The sequence below is a fragment of the Octopus bimaculoides genome, chromosome 17 (genome assembly GCF_001194135.2).
Source record: "Octopus bimaculoides isolate UCB-OBI-ISO-001 chromosome 17, ASM119413v2, whole genome shotgun sequence".
In the NCBI taxonomy this organism is placed as follows: domain Eukaryota; kingdom Metazoa; phylum Mollusca; class Cephalopoda; order Octopoda; family Octopodidae; genus Octopus; species Octopus bimaculoides.
Genome location: NC_068997.1, coordinates 10,252,479 through 10,270,923, shown reverse-complemented (window position 1 = coordinate 10,270,923; position 18,445 = coordinate 10,252,479). Strand labels below are relative to the sequence as shown.

The 18,445-nt window shown below is 37.1% G+C and overlaps 1 protein-coding gene across 1 annotated transcript in view; it reads right to left on the bottom strand.

Annotated features, from left to right (window-relative positions):
- Positions 1–3,635: 3,635 nt before the first annotated feature.
- The window catches only part of LOC106882496 (small conductance calcium-activated potassium channel protein 2-like), a 46,352-nt gene continuing 31,542 nt past the window's right edge, over positions 3,636–18,445 (bottom strand). The window contains exon 2 of the mRNA XM_052974066.1: positions 3,636–7,470. Coding sequence (XP_052830026.1) covers positions 6,064–7,464 — 1,401 coding nt within the window. The 5' untranslated portion in view covers positions 7,465–7,470 and the 3' untranslated portion in view covers positions 3,636–6,063. The remainder of the gene's footprint in view (positions 7,471–18,445) is intronic.

Here is an 18,445-nt window from a genome sequence, read left to right as displayed (position 1 = left end):
AGTACAGAACAAGAAAATCTTTACTTAAGATATTGCAGCAAAGGATAAAATTTGATTATTAAAACTTATTTGATTTTAATTTACACTGTAACATTATAATTAAAAAAGGTACCATCATTTTGTTAAAATATTGACACACTAGAATGCTTAAAAAATGAGAGCCAGAATTACCAATATAGCTAAAGTTTTATGCTAAGTAGGATAGTATATATGGTAGACAAATTCCTTATATAAAAAATAGGCACTGGGTCAAGACTAGAAATGTGAAGACTGAGTAATAACTTAGGCAATAACTCAAGCAAATTTTACTGTGAACTTGTTGTTATAAGTAGATTTTACTGCAATATATAATTATTTTTTGTATTATTCTATTTATTGTACTAACTAATTATGTACTACTATCATTTTTTATAACCTATTTTCAAATTTCTAATTATTAATTAATAATTTTAAAAATGAATTTTTTTAAAGTGCAAAATATATTTTGAGTTATTTTTTTTTTTAATAGAAGCAGTAAATAATAACAAATAGAAGTAATAATTTGTAATAAAATTTTTAGTTTTAATAAAAGCTAATATTTTCTAAATCTAAACATTTTATTTGAAATTTTATCCTTAGCTGCAATATTTTAAGCAAAAATTTACTTGTTTTGTACTTTACCAGATGTAATGAGTTGTTCTGAACTTTTCCAGGTGTAATAACTTGCCCTGTAATTTTCCAGGCTTATAAACTGAAGAATATTATTTTTCTTGCTCGCATTTTTCCATGTAATGGAAACATGGGAGAAAGACGGCTAACATTGTTAGGAATCATTATTCCACCGAATCCCAAAATCCGAAGATTCAGACAATATAAGTAAAAATACTTCACATATAAATACATAACACACAGTCACAAATTAATTGATGGAGAAGAACAAAATGGCGCTGTGATATTCGTGTCTTTCCTAATAACATCCCAGTGACGTAAATGATGTGAGTCCACATCTAGGAGTAGAAGAATCCTTTTGAACTAAACTTACTGAGTGTTCGTCATAGTCTGTTATTAGTCTGACACTAGCAGAACCCCATGAAGCCATAAATCTGTAAGCGAGGAAGATCTTCCTAATAAATTCACCCCAATACATAACTTGGTCTTGAGGCTATATTCTTGAGCCATATTCTACGAAGTATTCTTGAGCCATATTCTACGAAGTAAAACAATTCGGCAGATCAAAAGGTTAAAGTCAACTTCAGTGGAATTCGAACTCACATATAAAGAAAGGAATGAGATTAAATGGTATATAACATCTAACCCAATATTCAAAACTTGACAGCGACGCCAACAAAATTTTTGGTCGAGAAATATCTGCGATTCTTATCGTTGCCAATTCTAGAGGTTTGTTTTGTTTAGGTTTGGTTTACTTTTTCTAGCCGAGGAAGAATAAGACGCAAAGTGTAGCTCTTGCAGGATTTGAATTGAGAAATTATACAGAAACTATATCAAAGTATTTTTTTTTCTTTGCACAAGTGAGTAATATATGTCAACTAAGGAGCATAACTCGTAAAAAAAAAACTTATGATGCAAATTTTTAATACAAGGAAGGAAATGAAAATTAATCTTTCCCGCAAAGGTTAACAAACGTCCAAAATAAACTCTGACATTTATTTAAGTACAGTTCATATTCTCACCAAAAAGTGACCTATAATATTAGCTTAGCTTGCTTTCTCCAGTATAAATGAACATTGAAGTACGGTGGAGTTGGCCGGGGCAATACAACTCCAGGTTAAATAAATTACAAGTGAATATTTAGTTTCACAATGATATGAATTAAACATGAGTGTTTAGTTTCGCTGTGACATATTCAGATAGTGACGAGATTGATTTAACCACTCATCTCCCCGAGAATCGATATAATAATAATAATAATAATAATAATAATAATAATAATAATAATAATAATAATAATAATAATAATAATAATTTTGGCACAAGGGGAGCAATTTCGGAAGAAGGGTATAAGTCGATTACGTCGACTCCAGTGTTCAACTGGTACTTATTATTTTATCAGCCCCGAAAGGATGAAAGGCCCGACGTTGACGTCGGCGGAATTTGAACCTAGAACGTTAAGACGAACGAAATGCCGCTAAGCATTTTGTCCGGCGTGCTAACAATTCTGGCAGCTCGTACGCAAGCCCGCGGACTTCGTTCCGTACACAAATGTTTTCACAATGAATGTACCGTCCGCCTTAGGATACTTGGAGAAAAGTTCTCTCGGATGGACCGTGCGGGATGAAATGACCTGGAAGTGGACGCGTGACCGCCAGGTATTCGAAACCATGTTCCACATGGAAGACTTCCGTATTATCGATTGAATTCGATCCCAGTACTTGACTGTTGGTGATATTTACGTAGCCATGTTTCTATTTGTTCATATCATAATAGATGTTACACCATCACACCTGCTATAAAAAAAACACCCCAATGCAAAAGACAGACAGACATACATGCACACTCAAGCACACACACACACACACACACACACAGAAACACACAAACAGGCACATTCATTCAATGATATACATATATACGAACTCACATACATATGCAAACACACTGGTACAGACAGATAAACACCAGGAGCAATTGGACAAATACACACACGCAAGTGTGAATACAAACATACATTGACACTTGCACACACACACACACACACACACACACACACACAAGCACACACATACATTCAAACACACACATACACACGCAGACGCATACACACCGCATTTATACACACATATATACACACGTGCTATTATCGCTGTTATTGGAGATATCTTGATATGGCAAGATGAGAAAATCAATAGCAGACAAAAGATAGAATGATAAATCAATCAAGAGTGACTTGACTACATAATAGTTACGTTAATACAATATGTGGCTCAGTTTAAGTGGACAAGACACTAATAGAACGTGAATGATCTTATTTAAGGAGTCCACTTCGTCACTGGATTCCTAGGACAGGCTGACGGTTCAAGGATTTGGTTGTGATTCATAGTGTTAGTTATCATATTTGGTTCACCACTGTAAACATAAACAGCCTCAGAAACAGCATCAGGAGTAGTAATAGCAGCAGTGGAAGCAGCAGTTGTAACGGTGTGAAGTTTTAAACTGGCAAATGCACAAGTGTTTTGTTAAATTTCAATTCTGTATTGATTGCAAGTCCTTTATTCGCATCCTCCAATCTTCAGACTCCTTTTCAGATATTCACTGTTAACACCCATGATAAGATCACAATCGTTGCATAACCTCTCTTCCTCTCTCTCCCTCTCTTTCTCTCTCTCTCTCTCTCTCTCTCTCTCTATATATATATATATATATATATATATATATATATATATATATATATATATATATATATATATATATATATATATCTTTACCTGGAAAGAACCAATTGCATTTATTAATAAGAAAGAGTCAAAATTAATGCATGCAAGATTTCACGGCTGTAGCATCACTCCTTCATAATCAACCTATGAACCTTTCAGCTCACACTCGTAGATATCTGCAGTAGGTAATCTGTCATATGAAAAACAAAATATTAGAGAGTTTAATGTATAAAAATGACAAACATTAAGAGCAAGTTCAATAAGGCTTTAGTACAAAATTATATTTTTCTAATAATATGTTGATTACCGTGCATAACAATTTCCCCTGGTTTTGAAATATTGTCTCAGGGAGGACAGCTTCGGAAAGTTTGCCCTTTGCTTTTCCGGGTAAGTTTGAAGAACCAAAGTTTTAATGGAAGATGGTAAGCAAAAAGATTATGGGACACGTTCTATATAGATGGGCGCCAAATGAAATACTTTCCAAAATTTAGATGAAACGAGTTGTGATGTTCATCAGTCACATACGTGATGAAGAGGTCTGTTTTCTTGTTTCCATTTTACAGTATTTAGTTTCATTTCTCGTGGTTCTGAATTCAAATCCTGCTGGGATAAACTTCAGCTTTCATCCTTCCAGAGTTGAAAACAAATACAGAACACTATTATAAAGGGTTCGGTTCAACTGATTATTTGTTTATCACTCAGCAAAATCTACATGTAACCAATTAAGCGTGAGAAATTGGCGAAATAGCTCTGTGTCAAACTAAATACTTTACATTTTTCAGGTTCATCTCATACCTTAACGGAGTCAACTTTGATTTTCGTCTTTCTGGGGTTTCACTAAAATAAATATTTATAATATAACATATTATATAATATAACAATAATATCAATGAGATCGATTCAGTTGATTGTACACTCCTCCTGTAAAAGTTATCATTGCGCCTCATTAAAAGAAATAAATATTACATCAGCACAACGGATCTATCAATGATCTAGTAACGGCTACTGATTACATCAGTGCAGACGTACCTCTGAGCCTTGCCGCAACGCCAGCACACACTGCAACATCAACACCGGTTTTAACACTATGCGACAACACCAATTCCTTTAACGGCACTAATATGCTTTACATTAACAGAAGTTTGTCAATGTGTTGTTTTTTTTTTACTCTAGCCAGTGCCACAGTCTCTTAACTCTACTACAGTAACACTTCAAAACGACGATATGTTACAAAGTGAAAAATAAAACGCACACATAGAACATAAGACAGTACACCATAATATACTATGCTACAAACGTTACACAAACAGTATGCTGCTGCTACAGCTACTACTACTACAACTACTACCATTACTACTACCGATACTACTACTACTGTTGCTTCTACCATACTACTACTACTACTACTACTACTACTACAACAATAAAACATTTCAAAACCACAACACGTTAATAATATTACTGCACTATAACACGTTACAAAAATAAATACATTACAATATACGACTTCACTACGCCAAGAAATAAACATTACAGAACATTACAAAACATGCTACAATACATTCTAAAGAACCCTGCACCAAAGCACTGCTCTGCGATACACTGTAATAAGAAAAGCATTTGGATATTCTGAAGGTCATCATGCCTCAGTATTCCATGCATCACCAAACAGAATCAATGGTGTTTCTTTCATTTCTTTCCTCTTGCATTTTGCTTTCCAATATCAGCAGATGTTTTAGAACAAAAATCTATGGCAGCATCAGTAACTGTTGCAAGACCAACAATGCTGGAAATAACAGCAACAAATGATTGGAAGCCAGTGCTTGAAAAGGGGAGCATCGACAGTTACGACATCAACAGTGTTTGCCAGGGCGAGCAGCAGAAGTTTTCAAATTAAAATCTGCGGCTGATATCAACAACTGTTACAATACCAATGATGTACGCAACAGGTATTTCAAAGCCAACACTTATCAACAGCATCAAACAACTGTTACAATCTTCGCATTTTCGTAACACCAACATGTTTTAAAACTATTTGCTACAGTATCAGCGACTGTTAGAATGTCAAGGGTTTTTACAACACTAACAGCTATTTTAAAACCAGCATATGTTAATAGCATCAACGGCTGTTTTTCTACAGACGGTTTTTGAAACCTCGACAAATGTTTTAGACTAACACTTTCTTCAGCATTAACTATTGCTACAATACAAAATGTGTAGTAAAGTCAAATACTAGATAAGAGGAAATTAGAGCTGAAATAGCAATAACTACAGTAACTGATATATTGCTAGCTGTATTACACACATAACAGTAGTAATGCCACACTATCAGTAGTAATGCTACACTAACTTTTATTTGAAGTGTAGTGATTGGTGGAATCAGCGAGGTTAATCTTTGCAGAGCAAGATATGCCGAAAACCACAGAAATTAACATGATAACATCAAAACTTTATTAAACTTTATCAAACTTAAAATTAGCTCTACGATAACGAGAGGAATTTGTGATGATTAAACCGCAATGTGAGTGGTTTAGAGAGTCTGTTGTTGAGGTTTAATAATGATATTCATGGAAGAAACTCTAAAATAGTCTAACAACGTGACAGGCTGGTGCTAGTTAATTTTAAAATGTTATTTTTTAAAAACTTTTTGTAAGTCTCTAATTTTAAAATGTTGGTAAATCTCTAAATATGTTTATTTACCTAGTAATAAATTATGTATTGCGTCGAGTTTATCATTTATTTGGTTTGTGCTAGTCTCTAGAGACACCACCCTTTCACAGATGTTGCTTTGCTTAGTGTTCAACTCATCTACCATCCGAAGTACGTTTTCCAAAGTCTTACTCAACTCTATTAATCCGATGGCACTTTCTCTCAGTGTCATATTTTCGCTCTTGGCAACCCGCATTAGTTGAATAGATTGCAGTAACTTGCTTCTATGTTTTAAAGTATCTGTGTATTTGCTTCCACTGACAGAATGCAGTGAACCAGCGGGAGTCAACCGCTGTTCCGATAATTTCTTGCCTTTCTGATGACACCACAAAAACATTACCTGCTTCACAACGTCTGCAGCCGCGTTTCTGTAACATTTATCGAGATGCGCTCTCGTCACAAAATTGTGCACATATTTCTCAGCTCTAGTCTGTTCAATTTTCTGAGCAATCACTGCTACCAGCAGAGCCGTTGTTCCAACTCCCATTAACCCAGTGCATACACAAATAAACTGACCGCATGAACTATTTGGTGTCACGTCTCCATAACCAACCGTAAGGAATGTAATTGCTATCAACCACATTGAGTTGGAAAAATTATTCTCGTTTTTACTGGCGTAGTAAAATTCGCATGTCTTCATCGCCCAGCTATCCACAAAGAACATGATTACCATTATAGCTATCAAAGTGGTCCCTGGTTTTGTAGACATCAAAGCTTTGAATATAAAAGGAGAGTTAATTTTCACTTTATTGAGCGCACCGAGACTCTGTGTGGAAGTATCACTGTATAACTTGCTGTGAATCACCATAAATTTGCCAACGATGTAAAGTCGTAGCAACATCAAAATGGATAGAAAGGGATCGAGACTGACCATTTTATTTTCACCATCTTTAAAAGATAATTCTATTTGAATGCTCATTGGTGGAGGGTGTATAGCACATATTATCAGTTCCGTACACACCTTTATATATGTACTTGTATCTGTTGCCAGTCGCCAATCTTCCAAACCATTTGCAGTCATTCTTAAACGTATGCCAGTAATATGATAAAGTATTATAGCACCCAGTAGAGCTAATGTTGAAAGAGAAATTGAAAATTTGATAGAAAATGATATGAGAGATGATTTCGTATAGTAATTTCTGGAATGCAATTCTGTTTCAATTAACATTAAAATTATGCCAAACATAGCAAGAGAAAACTCAACGTTCACAATTCGTCGACGCTGACGGAACAACTTCTTTCGTTGGCTCAAGCGGCGACTGATATCTTCAAATGTTTTTGTCACATTATTTGAAGCTACCGAAGGTGGTTTTTCTTCCACGTACTTTTTGTATTTCACTGCTCGAGATATCAGTGGCATGTCGTGAAATTTGGATTTGCTCATGGTGAACTGCAAATAAATATAGAAATAATGAACTATTAGAAATAATATAACAAATAACAAGAAATAAATGAATTCAGAAGTAAAAGATTGCATAGATAATATTGGGTTGTCCGGAAAGTTCGTGCTGATTTTTAAAGGAAAGAAAAAGGTCAATAAATACTTGCCATTACATTTTTAATCAACCAAACATGAACCTTGCCAATAGAAAAAGAACGTGTTTCTAACCTAAATCCAAGGTTCCTTCATTGGAATTTCAACATCAACAACAGGGTATGTTTGTTTGTTTGTATGTATGTACGAACGTATGTATGTACAGATTTGTATGTTTTATGTATGTATTTTCATGCATATAGTTGCATATCTAGACATGCTCATATATATTTAAATGATAAACTTCTGGAAAGTTTTACAGATTTTTACAGTTCCAGTGATGGATTGGATCAGTAGTCTTCGAATTAGCTTTCTCCTTTCTGGTTTTGAGAAGCCTAATTTCTCAACATTAGTATTTAGGCACTGTGTTACATATCCCAGGGCTCCAATAACTACAGGTATACACCTGAACTATGTATGTATGTGCTGTATGCATGCATGCATGCATGCATGTATGTATGTATGTATGTATGTATGTATGTATGTATGTATGTATGTCTTCCTGACTGGAGTTTTAAAGTTAGTTTTCCTAAGCCATCTGCTCGGTGGCAAGGTCGTAAAGAAAGCCATTATTTAAAAAGAAAAACCTGTAAGTGATATTCTTTTCATAATCTTTTGCACAACCATTCATCCTTTAAATTGTAAGGAGATCTTTCTGATGTGTTATTGTCCCAGATATCGTAGTCATCAGTTGCCTTCCATTGATCTCAGTTCAATGATACTTTTTTAACCAGATGAATTCATATCGTGTCATAACAAGAATTCTTTCCAATTTTTTCTGAGAAAAGGCCAGGATTACGGAAGGGAAGGGGAAGCCAGTTACATCGATTCCAGTGCTCTATTTGTAGTTATTTTACCGACACCGAAAGAAAGAAAAGTACAGTCGACCTCAGAACGTGAAGCCGGAAGAAATGTCGCTGAGCATTTTTTCCGACATGCTAACTATTCTTTTCTATTCTAGGAACAAGGCCCGAAATTTTGAGGGAGGGAGCCAGTTGATTAGATCGGCCCTAGTACGCAACTAGTACTGAATTTATCGACCCCGAATGGATGAAAGGCAAAGTCGACCTACGTAAATACAGACGAAATACCACTAAGCATTTCGCCCGCTCGCCGCCTTTGTCACTCTAATAATCATAGATATAATAGATATGAAGTTGTATATAGTGTATGTTTATATATGTATATATATATGTACATATATATATGTACATATATATATATGTGTGTGTGTGTGTGTGTGTGTGTGTGTGTGTGTGTGTGTGTGTGTGTGTTTTCTTTTATTCTTCTATTTGTTTCAGTCTTTTAACTGCAGCCATGGGGAGCACTGCTTTTTTTAGTCGAATAAATCGACCCCAGGGCTTACTCTTTTGTAAACCTAGCACTTATTCTATCGGTCTCTCCAACATGGCCGCAGTCAAATGACTGAAACATGTAAAAGAATAAAAGAATATGACGATGTTACGCCTGGATAGCGTTCTAGAATAATATCTTGTAGAGTATAGGAGTAAAGCAAGGTGGTGAGCTGGCAGAAACTTTAGAAGATAGAAGCTCTCCAAATAACGAGAACGCCACCGAAGAATTGGCAAGGGCAGACACTGGAGATAATCATCCAGGCTGCTCTGGAGGACTTTGAAAGAACAGTCGACACCATAACGGTGGGCGAGAAGGAGGTATTAAGAGTTATAATTGAGGACGGGAAGCCACGATGTTATAAATGTGGCCAGAAAGGCCACATAAGAGCGAAGTGTTCTTCGCCGACCACAAAGTCACCAGCAGTACTACAGGACCGAAGGAAAATCGCACTTCTACCTTCTGCAATGACAAATAGTACAGGAAGGAGTGTGAATGAGCCCGGCAAGGATGGCAAGGAGGCACAAATGGAGGAAGAGTAAAGAGAAGAATGGAAGACGGTAAGCCGGAAAAAGAGAAAAAAGAGAACTCATTGTATTGATTTTAACCCCCATCCTAACCCGCACCTCGCCCCACTCTGTTTCCCTCCCCCTACAGACACCAACACTCACCTACCCCTCTAGACACTGATAATATAGCTACAAACACACAGGAGCCCCAAATTCCCAAACCCCCGCCCTGTTTTTTTACAATGAGTTGTGCGAGGAAAGAAACAATCTGGCCAAGTCGATACTGAAGGGTGTGAGGGAGTGCTCTCGCAAGTTAAATGTGTATTAATGGACTGAAAGAGCTCACAAAGATTAAGTGAGGATTACGGGAGAAATGTGATTATCTCACAAAAAGAAATAGATTCCAGGGGAGTGCAGTCTACGGTAAGCTATCAAAGACTTTTAAAAGAATTTAACCTGGACATATTAAGTGTCTAATTATTTTTAAAAAGTTTCAATGAGGTCATTTGGATTGTGGGGTCCGAGTGGCCATCATTTCATCCATTCATTTTTTCATACCATCATTTTCATTCGTTTATTGTTTCCTTACTTTTGTATTTTTGTCTATCTTTGTACTGTCCCTTTATGTTTAGCCCCCTGTGGGCAATAAAGAAGTCGTTGCTACAATCATCTGATTGTCAAAGCGCGATGTACATACATATGTGTGTGTGTGTGTGTGTGTGTGTGTGTGTGTGTGTGTGTGTGTGTGTGTGTGTGTGTGTGTGTGTGTGTGTGTATAAATATATATAGAAAGAGACATATATATATATATATGTATATACATTTGTGTGTGTACGTGTGTCTTTGTATTTGTGCGTGTGTCCCACCATCTCTTGAGAATACGTGTTGGCTTTCTTACGTGCCCTTAACTTACGGATTGCACAAAAGAGACTGATAGAATAAGTACAAGACTTTAAATACTGTGGTCGATCTGTTCGACTAAACTAATCAATATAGTGTTACAGCATAGCCGCAATCTAATAACTGAAAAACATAAAAGATAAAAGATAAAAGCTAGACTATTATATAATCTATTTAGTATTCATTATGTAATAATAAAATAGCATATTACAGTATTGTGTTGAGCTGTAATATCTGCTTCCCGAAAATATTAGCATCTTTACTAAGAGAGAACAATCTAATCTGTGTTGTGTCGATTTACAAACGAAGTAATAATAATACAAGGTGGTGTCAAAATGCGCTGGTAGAGCAGAACTGATAGCTGGAAGGGGTTGGCTAGGTCTGATATTTCAGACAGACAAAGAGAGAAAAATAATCCAAACGCATCGCGATTCAATATGTTGCCTCAGAAGAATTCTTTTAACATGAGAATTGTTAGTTGGTTAGTTGGCTTGGTGGTTGGTTGGTAAGTTGGTTTTTCTTGTTTGTGCCTTTGTGGTAAATGTATAAACATTATTTCTTATTAATATTATGTTTTTGTTTGCAGGCGACGAGCTGACAGAATCGTAAGCGCGCTAGACTAAATACTTGGCGGCATTTCATCCGCCTTTACGTTGGAGGTTCAAATGACGCCGGAGTCGACTCTGCCTTTCATCATTTTGGGATCGAAGGAATAAGTACCAGCTGAGCACTGGGGTCAATGTAATCGACTTATGCTCTCCTCCAAAATTGCTGGCTTTGGGCCAAAATTCGAATTCAATATTATGATTTCGATTAAGGCGGCAAACTGGAGGAATCGTTACCGCACCGAGAAAAATGCTTAGCGGCATTTCGTTCGACTTTATGTTCTGAGTTCAAATTCTACTGAGGTTCACCGGGGTCGATAAATTCAGCACCAGCTGCGTACTGGGGTTGATCTAATCGACTGGCTCCCTCCCCAAAAATTTCAGGCCTTGTGTTATTAATTAGTGAAGGTGCGTGGCCTAGAGTTGCTCTCACTATCGCAGGATCCTGATTTCGATTACCAGGCCGGCTGCGCGTCGTGTTCTTGAGTAAAACACATTATTTCACACTGCCCCAGTCCACCCAGCTGTAAAGTAACAACACTGAGATGGAACGGCGTCCCGTTTAGGGGGGGAATGTCTCCATCTCTGTCGCTCATATGCAACAAGCCTGCTTGTCTAGCTAGCGAGATAGCATCATTCGAAAGTTACAACAATGCGAGGAAGCGCATTGTGACGAGTAGTGTATAACAGTAACAGCAATCGATACATCGGTCGATACTGTGACGTTATTAATTAAAATGCAAATGATCTTTATTTTAGAAATTAAAAACATGAATACATTAAATAAAAAAATAACTCGATAATACTGAAAATAAAATCTTGTTATTCATTGCATATTGCAGACGTCTGCTGCTTCTAAATTTTCAACGTGATCGGTTTTTCAATCACTGGTTGAAATACAAAACTTAAATCACATATAATAATGGTTTCAAATTTTGGCACAGGGCCATCAGCTTTTGGGGGGAGGCGGGAGCAGATTACACCGATGCAAGGCGGTGAGCTGACAGAAACATTAACACACCAGGCGAAATGCTTAGCGGTATTTCGTCTGTCTTTACGTTCTGAGTTCAATTTCCGCCGAGGTCGACTTTTCCTTTCATCCTTTCGGGGGTCGATAAATTATGTACCAGTTGCGTACTGGGGTCGATCTAATCGACTGGCCCCCTCCCTTAAAACTTCGGGCCTTGTGCCTAGAGTAGTAAAGAAAAGATTACATCGACGCCTAGTACTTGACTGATACTTATTTTATCGTACCCGAAAGGATGAAAGGCAAAGCTGACCATGGCGGAATTTGAACGCAGAACGTAAAGTTGGGCAAAAATACGATGAGTGTTTTTGCTCGTCGTGCTAAAGGATCTGACACCTCGCCGCCCTGTAAAGTCACATATAGTAATGATTTCAAATTTTTGCCACAAGGGCAGCTTGGAGGAGGGGATTAAGTTGATTACATCGACCCCAGTGCGTAACTGCTACTATATTTATCGACTCTGAAAGGATGAAAGGCAAAGTCGACTCAGAACGCAGCGGCAGACGAAATACCGCTAAGCATTTCACCCGGGGTGCTGACGATTCTGCCAGCCCGCCGCCTGAGTACATAAAAATAATAAAAAGGATTCATCTTAATATAGATGTAGACATTAATGGAGCATTTTTCGGAAATGAAAAACCGCATCTGAATTATATATATGGCCTGGGAATCGTGACATACTATTAGTATAGTTTTGGTAGTATACCATAAGGTCCTGGGGTGACTTTAAACTACATCCGGTAATGGGGCTCTTGTAAGGGACTTACAGGTTTTTGAAGAACTACCTCTTAGCCGCTTTTGTTCCTAGGTCTACTTTGACCGGGACTTGTACAAGGTCCCACTTATCAGGGTCCCAACTAAAGATTAAATAGCATGTTACCACTCGAGCTAGGATACGTTGAAATCATGAAATGCAGCATGGTGGATGTTAACTATCATGGCAGCGGAATTTATTGAGTCAATGGCGAATATCACGAGATAATGAACGGATGAATGGACAACAAATTGTCAACGGCCGGGATCAACCAGTTTAAATAGCGAACTACTGTCCTCTTTTGTAGTCGTGACAAGCTCAGATGAAGTATTTCAGCAAATGAGATTTTACAATGTGACTAAAACCCCGAGGAAGCACTAATACCTCTTTGCTCGAAGGGGACATCTGGCGTGGAAGAAGAAGTACATTGATCCCGACAAATCGTCCGATCTGAATGGATGAATATAATAGTACATCATTTATTTGTCATTGAACTGCAGCCATGCTGGGACATGCCTTCAACGGTTTAGTTGAGCTAAACAAAACAACAGCAACAAATTTGAGTTTACTTCTTGTACGCTCACCACCTTCCATTCTCTATTTAACTGTTACCAATCCACTCCTGGATGAAATCCTCGACATGCCGTTGCAAGTTTATCTATCCTGAATGAAAGCCGTCCTGTCGGCATTAATCAGTTGCTGAGGTGGATGGAGTGTTCCTGGAGTCGGTAGATCAACCCTAGCTAGTTGGAATTTGAATTCAGAATACAAAGAACCAGACCAAACGTGGCAGAGCAAATTACTCCCGATATCCTGGTGATTCTACCACTTCAACTCCCTTTGTACATGAGATAATTTATTTATCGACCCTGAAGTAATGAAAGGTAAATATAGCATCAACAGGATTAGAACTCGCATTACAGAGTTCTAGGAACGAATCCTGTCCCAACAACTCTGGTAATTCTCCGGTTTACAATACTCTATTCTCAATCAAATCAATAAGTTGAATCGCATATAAAAGCGGCAATGGTTGGGAAGAATCGTCAGAGCTTCGAAAAATGCCTTGCAGTATTGATTCCAACTCTTATCGTTCTAACTCCAAATCCTGCCGAGTTAACTGCGTTTAATGCCGCCGATGTTGATTAACTAAAGAAACAGTCGGGAGAGCGAGTCACTGGTACTGACAAATGTGGAGTTAAATGTGGAGGACGGGAAGCCCCGATGTTATAAATGTGGCCAGAAAGGCCACATAAGAGCAAAGTGTTCTCCGCCGACCACAAAGTCACCAGCAGTACTACAGGCACGTAAGCAAGCCAACACGTGTTGTCAAGAGATGGTGGGACACAAGCACAAATACAAAGACACACACGTACACACACAAACGTATATACATATATATGTCTCTCTATATATATATTTATACACACACACACACACACACACACACACACACACACACACACACATATATATATATATATAAGTTAAATGTGAAGGACTGACTAATCACTTTCCGCCAAAATAGTCGGCCCTGTACCTAAATTAATAACAATTTAAACTGCGTAAACAATTGTGGACGGCTGACGTAATACGAATTCATAAACTTACCAGAGAACGTTGAATAATGATTTTGGCATGGGTGGAAACTGGGTCTCGAGAAAAGATTCTGCAACCTAATATCGACATGCTGAATACGCTCAGCTGGTAGAAACGGATAAACATGCAACGGACCAGCGTCCCGTCCGAGGAGGAATACATATACGCAAGAGAAACCGAGAGTAATGTGGACGAACTATTATTTATAGCATGTGTGCTTCGATATCCAGCTCCAAGAAAGAATTAATTTGCATAAAGTATATTTCACTACGGTACTATCTAATAAGTTCTATCGCATCTATTATCATAAGAATATTACTAACAGCTTTGTAATTGTATTCGGCGCAGAAGTGGCTGTGTGGTAAACAGCTTGCTTACCAATCACTTGGTTCCGTGTTCAATCCCACTGCATGGCACCTTGGGCAAGTGTCTTCTACTATAGCCTCAGGCTGATCAAAGCCTTGTGAGTGGATTTGGTAGACGGAAACTGAAAGAAGCCCGTCGTATGTGTGTGTGTGTGTGTGTGTGTGTGTGTGTGTGTGTGTCCAGCATCGCTTGACAACCGATACTGGCGTGTTTACGTCCCCGCAATTTAGCGGTTCGGAAAAAGCGACAGATAGAATTAGTACTAGGCTTAGAAAGAATAAGTCCTGGGGTCGATTTGTTCGACTAAAGGTGGTGCTCCAGCATAGCCGCAGTCAAATGACTGAAACAAGTAAAAGAAGAAAAGAATAAGTAACGAGTAAAATTTACTCGTAAAAAAAAACAAATTAATCCCCAAACGACAGAAGATTAATTTAATATTTAATTGGGCACATAATACCCATTCATAGCACTTTTGGATTTAATTCCTTAATTCTCATAAATAACACCACCAATTAATTTCAATGGAAATTAAGTTTATGGCGTTTACAGTAATTTGATAAAATAATTATGGAAAACATAAAAGTGTATGTATTTATGCCTGCATGTATGCATTTAGGCATGTAGGTATGAATGTAAATATGTATGGATATATGGATGAATGGTTGGGTCGATACATGCATTTATGCAACGCATGTATGCTCGTGTGCATGTATGTATGTATATATATATATATATATATATAATTGCCAACCAAGTGTGGCGTCCTATACAGTACAGTGCTACTGACGTTTATAGCCCCAGAAAGACATCTCTTCCAGCTGGCTAACACATACGAGGAGGTCGTGTGTGGTTTCCGTCTACAAACTTCGTTCATAAGGTGATCGGCTTCGGCGTAGAGTAAAAGAAACTACCCAAGGTACCGCGCAGTAGAACTAAATCCGGTACCCGTGATTGCGAAGAGAACTTCTCTCCGTATATATAAATATAAATATGTGTGTGTGTGTAAGTATATATAAGTGTGTGTCTATGTGTATATATATATATATATATATATATATATATATATATATATATATATATATATATATACATATATATATATATAAATAATAATAAAGGAGTTACGACGCAAAAACGTATAAATTCAAAAGAACATATTTATCTTCCCATTCTCAGAGATATGGAAAAGTAGATACTAGATTGAAAGATGTTAAGTGACTAATCAACAACCAGTTTTTCAATATATCGATTCGAAGAAGATGCATCTCCTCGCACTTAATGTAATTGGCGCCAAAAATATATTCTCGCACCTGTGACACCAATCTGATTTGAAACCCCTTTGCTCTCCCTCGATAAACACAACTTCAGTACCACGTAGGCGGATGCTTTCTCATTTTCGACTCTTCTTTCTCCCACATCACCAACGACACCAAGATCACCAACAAGAGCAAGAAATTGCAGCATATTATACTACTACTACTATTACTACTACTTTTCGTAGATCGATAATTTCTATCCTTTATGCAGTAACTGGCTCGTATACATCAATTGTGTATGACTGCCATAGAAAGACGTATCTGGCTACGTATATCTGACGGCTCACACATTTCATATACATACAAACATGCATACATACATACATACGTACATACATACATACATACATACATACATACATACATACATACATACGTACATACATACAGACATACATACATACATACATACATACATACATACAAACATGCATACATACATACATACGTACATACATACATACATACGTACATACATACATACATATGGAGAGGAGACAAATGTTGAAGATAAATGTTGGTGGCGAAAGGCAGAGATAGGCGTGGCTGTGTGGTAAGAACCTTGCTTGCTTGCTTCCTTACCACGCGGTTCGGGGTTCAGTCCCACTGCGTGGTACCTTGGGCAAGTGTCTTCTACTGTAGACTCGGGCCGACCAAATCCTTGTGAGTGGATTTGCTAGACAGAAACTGAAAGAAGCCTGTCGTATATATATATATATATATATATATATATATGCATATATATGAATATATTTAAGTGTATGTGTGTGCCTCTTTGTGTCTTTGTTTATCTCCCAACCACCGATTAACAACCAGTGTTGGTATGTTTACGTCCCCGTAAGTTATTGGTTCGGCAAAAAGACCGACAGAATAAGTATCACGCTTCAAAATAAGTACTGGAGTTGATTTGTTCGACTAAAAATGCCCCAGCATGGCCGCAGTCTAATGACTGAAACAAGTAAAATAATAAAAGAGTGTATACTTTATATATGTATTAAGACTACCAATGGTTTCATGTTAAGAAAATATCCTTCACTAAAATTTGGACTAAATTCCAAAATGGTGACGAACACCATTCGTCCATGTGATTGCCTTGAAAAATTGTTGAGATATTAAGATATTTTGTTAACATGAAACCAATGATAACCTTAATACACAAATAAAGAGTTTTATCTACCAATGCGGTGTTGAGGACTCCTTCTCATTGTTCGACATTCACGTGTGTGTGTGGAGTGTGTGTGTGTGTGTGTGTGTGTGTGCGTGTGTGTGTGTGTGTGCGTGCGTGCGTGCGTGCGCTCGCACACATTGTTCGTGTGTATCTTTATCGTGAGTTTATGCATGTATACATACATATATGTACACACCTACATCTACATGTATATATAGATGCACATCCGGGTACAGGACGTCAAAAAAGGAACGGGAACAAAACGAAGCACAAAAAACGGACTTTTTATCGTTTGGGGATTTGGTTTGCAAGATTCTTCTTTATGTCAGTTCGTGTGTTGAAGCATATTCTCTTGCATCTGGCGAGAGTCATTTTCTTTTTGTGCCTTATAATTTAACACACTCACCAGTAAAATTTCCACTTATTCCTTATTTTTATTTTCCATCATTATTAGTATTGTTATTATTAGTGCGTATTTCTTAATAGTCCTATTAGTATTAGTACGTTTATTATTATTAGTAGTAGTAGTAGTGCTATGTTCATTGTCATTATTAGTACTATTTTTATTTGTGTTGTTGTTGTTGTTGTTGTTTATGTTGCTTTGTTTTATACGAGCTGTTTCCAAGTCTCACCTAGGCACCTCAAATAACAGCAAGATGATCGTTTTATTTTGAGTGTTATTTATGATTAGCACCAATGCAATTTTAGGAAACGTGACAAGATTCTGAGAACTAAGATTCTGTTAAATTTGTAGTATCTATTTCAATTTGGAATTTTAAGAGAATCGGGTATCTTTAGGTTGACAATCCTTTTTATTAGGATGTGGGAAAGATTCATGAGAACAATGTTCAGTTTGATTACAAAAAACTCAAAGAAGGGTGGTATCTTTATTTTCTACTACTTTAGCAGGCTTTTCGTTCCACTAGTTCTTTTCCAATAGGAGTCCAAATTTACAGCATATACTGACCAAGTATACCATGACTCCTCAGGTGGGATAATAAGGTTTTAAGTTGGCATATTTACATCTGAGTTCTTTCTATGCTCTGTGCGTTGCACCTGGTGTCATTGCATCGTTCCACGCCCACAAGGGAGCAGTGCAGCTTGAAGATGAAACAATTGTTGTGGTAATGTAAATTATTTTGCTGGTACATTGTCTTCTCTTTTTATCTTATACACACACACACACACACACACAGGGCTTCTTTCATATACATACTCGTATATTTGTATGTGAATA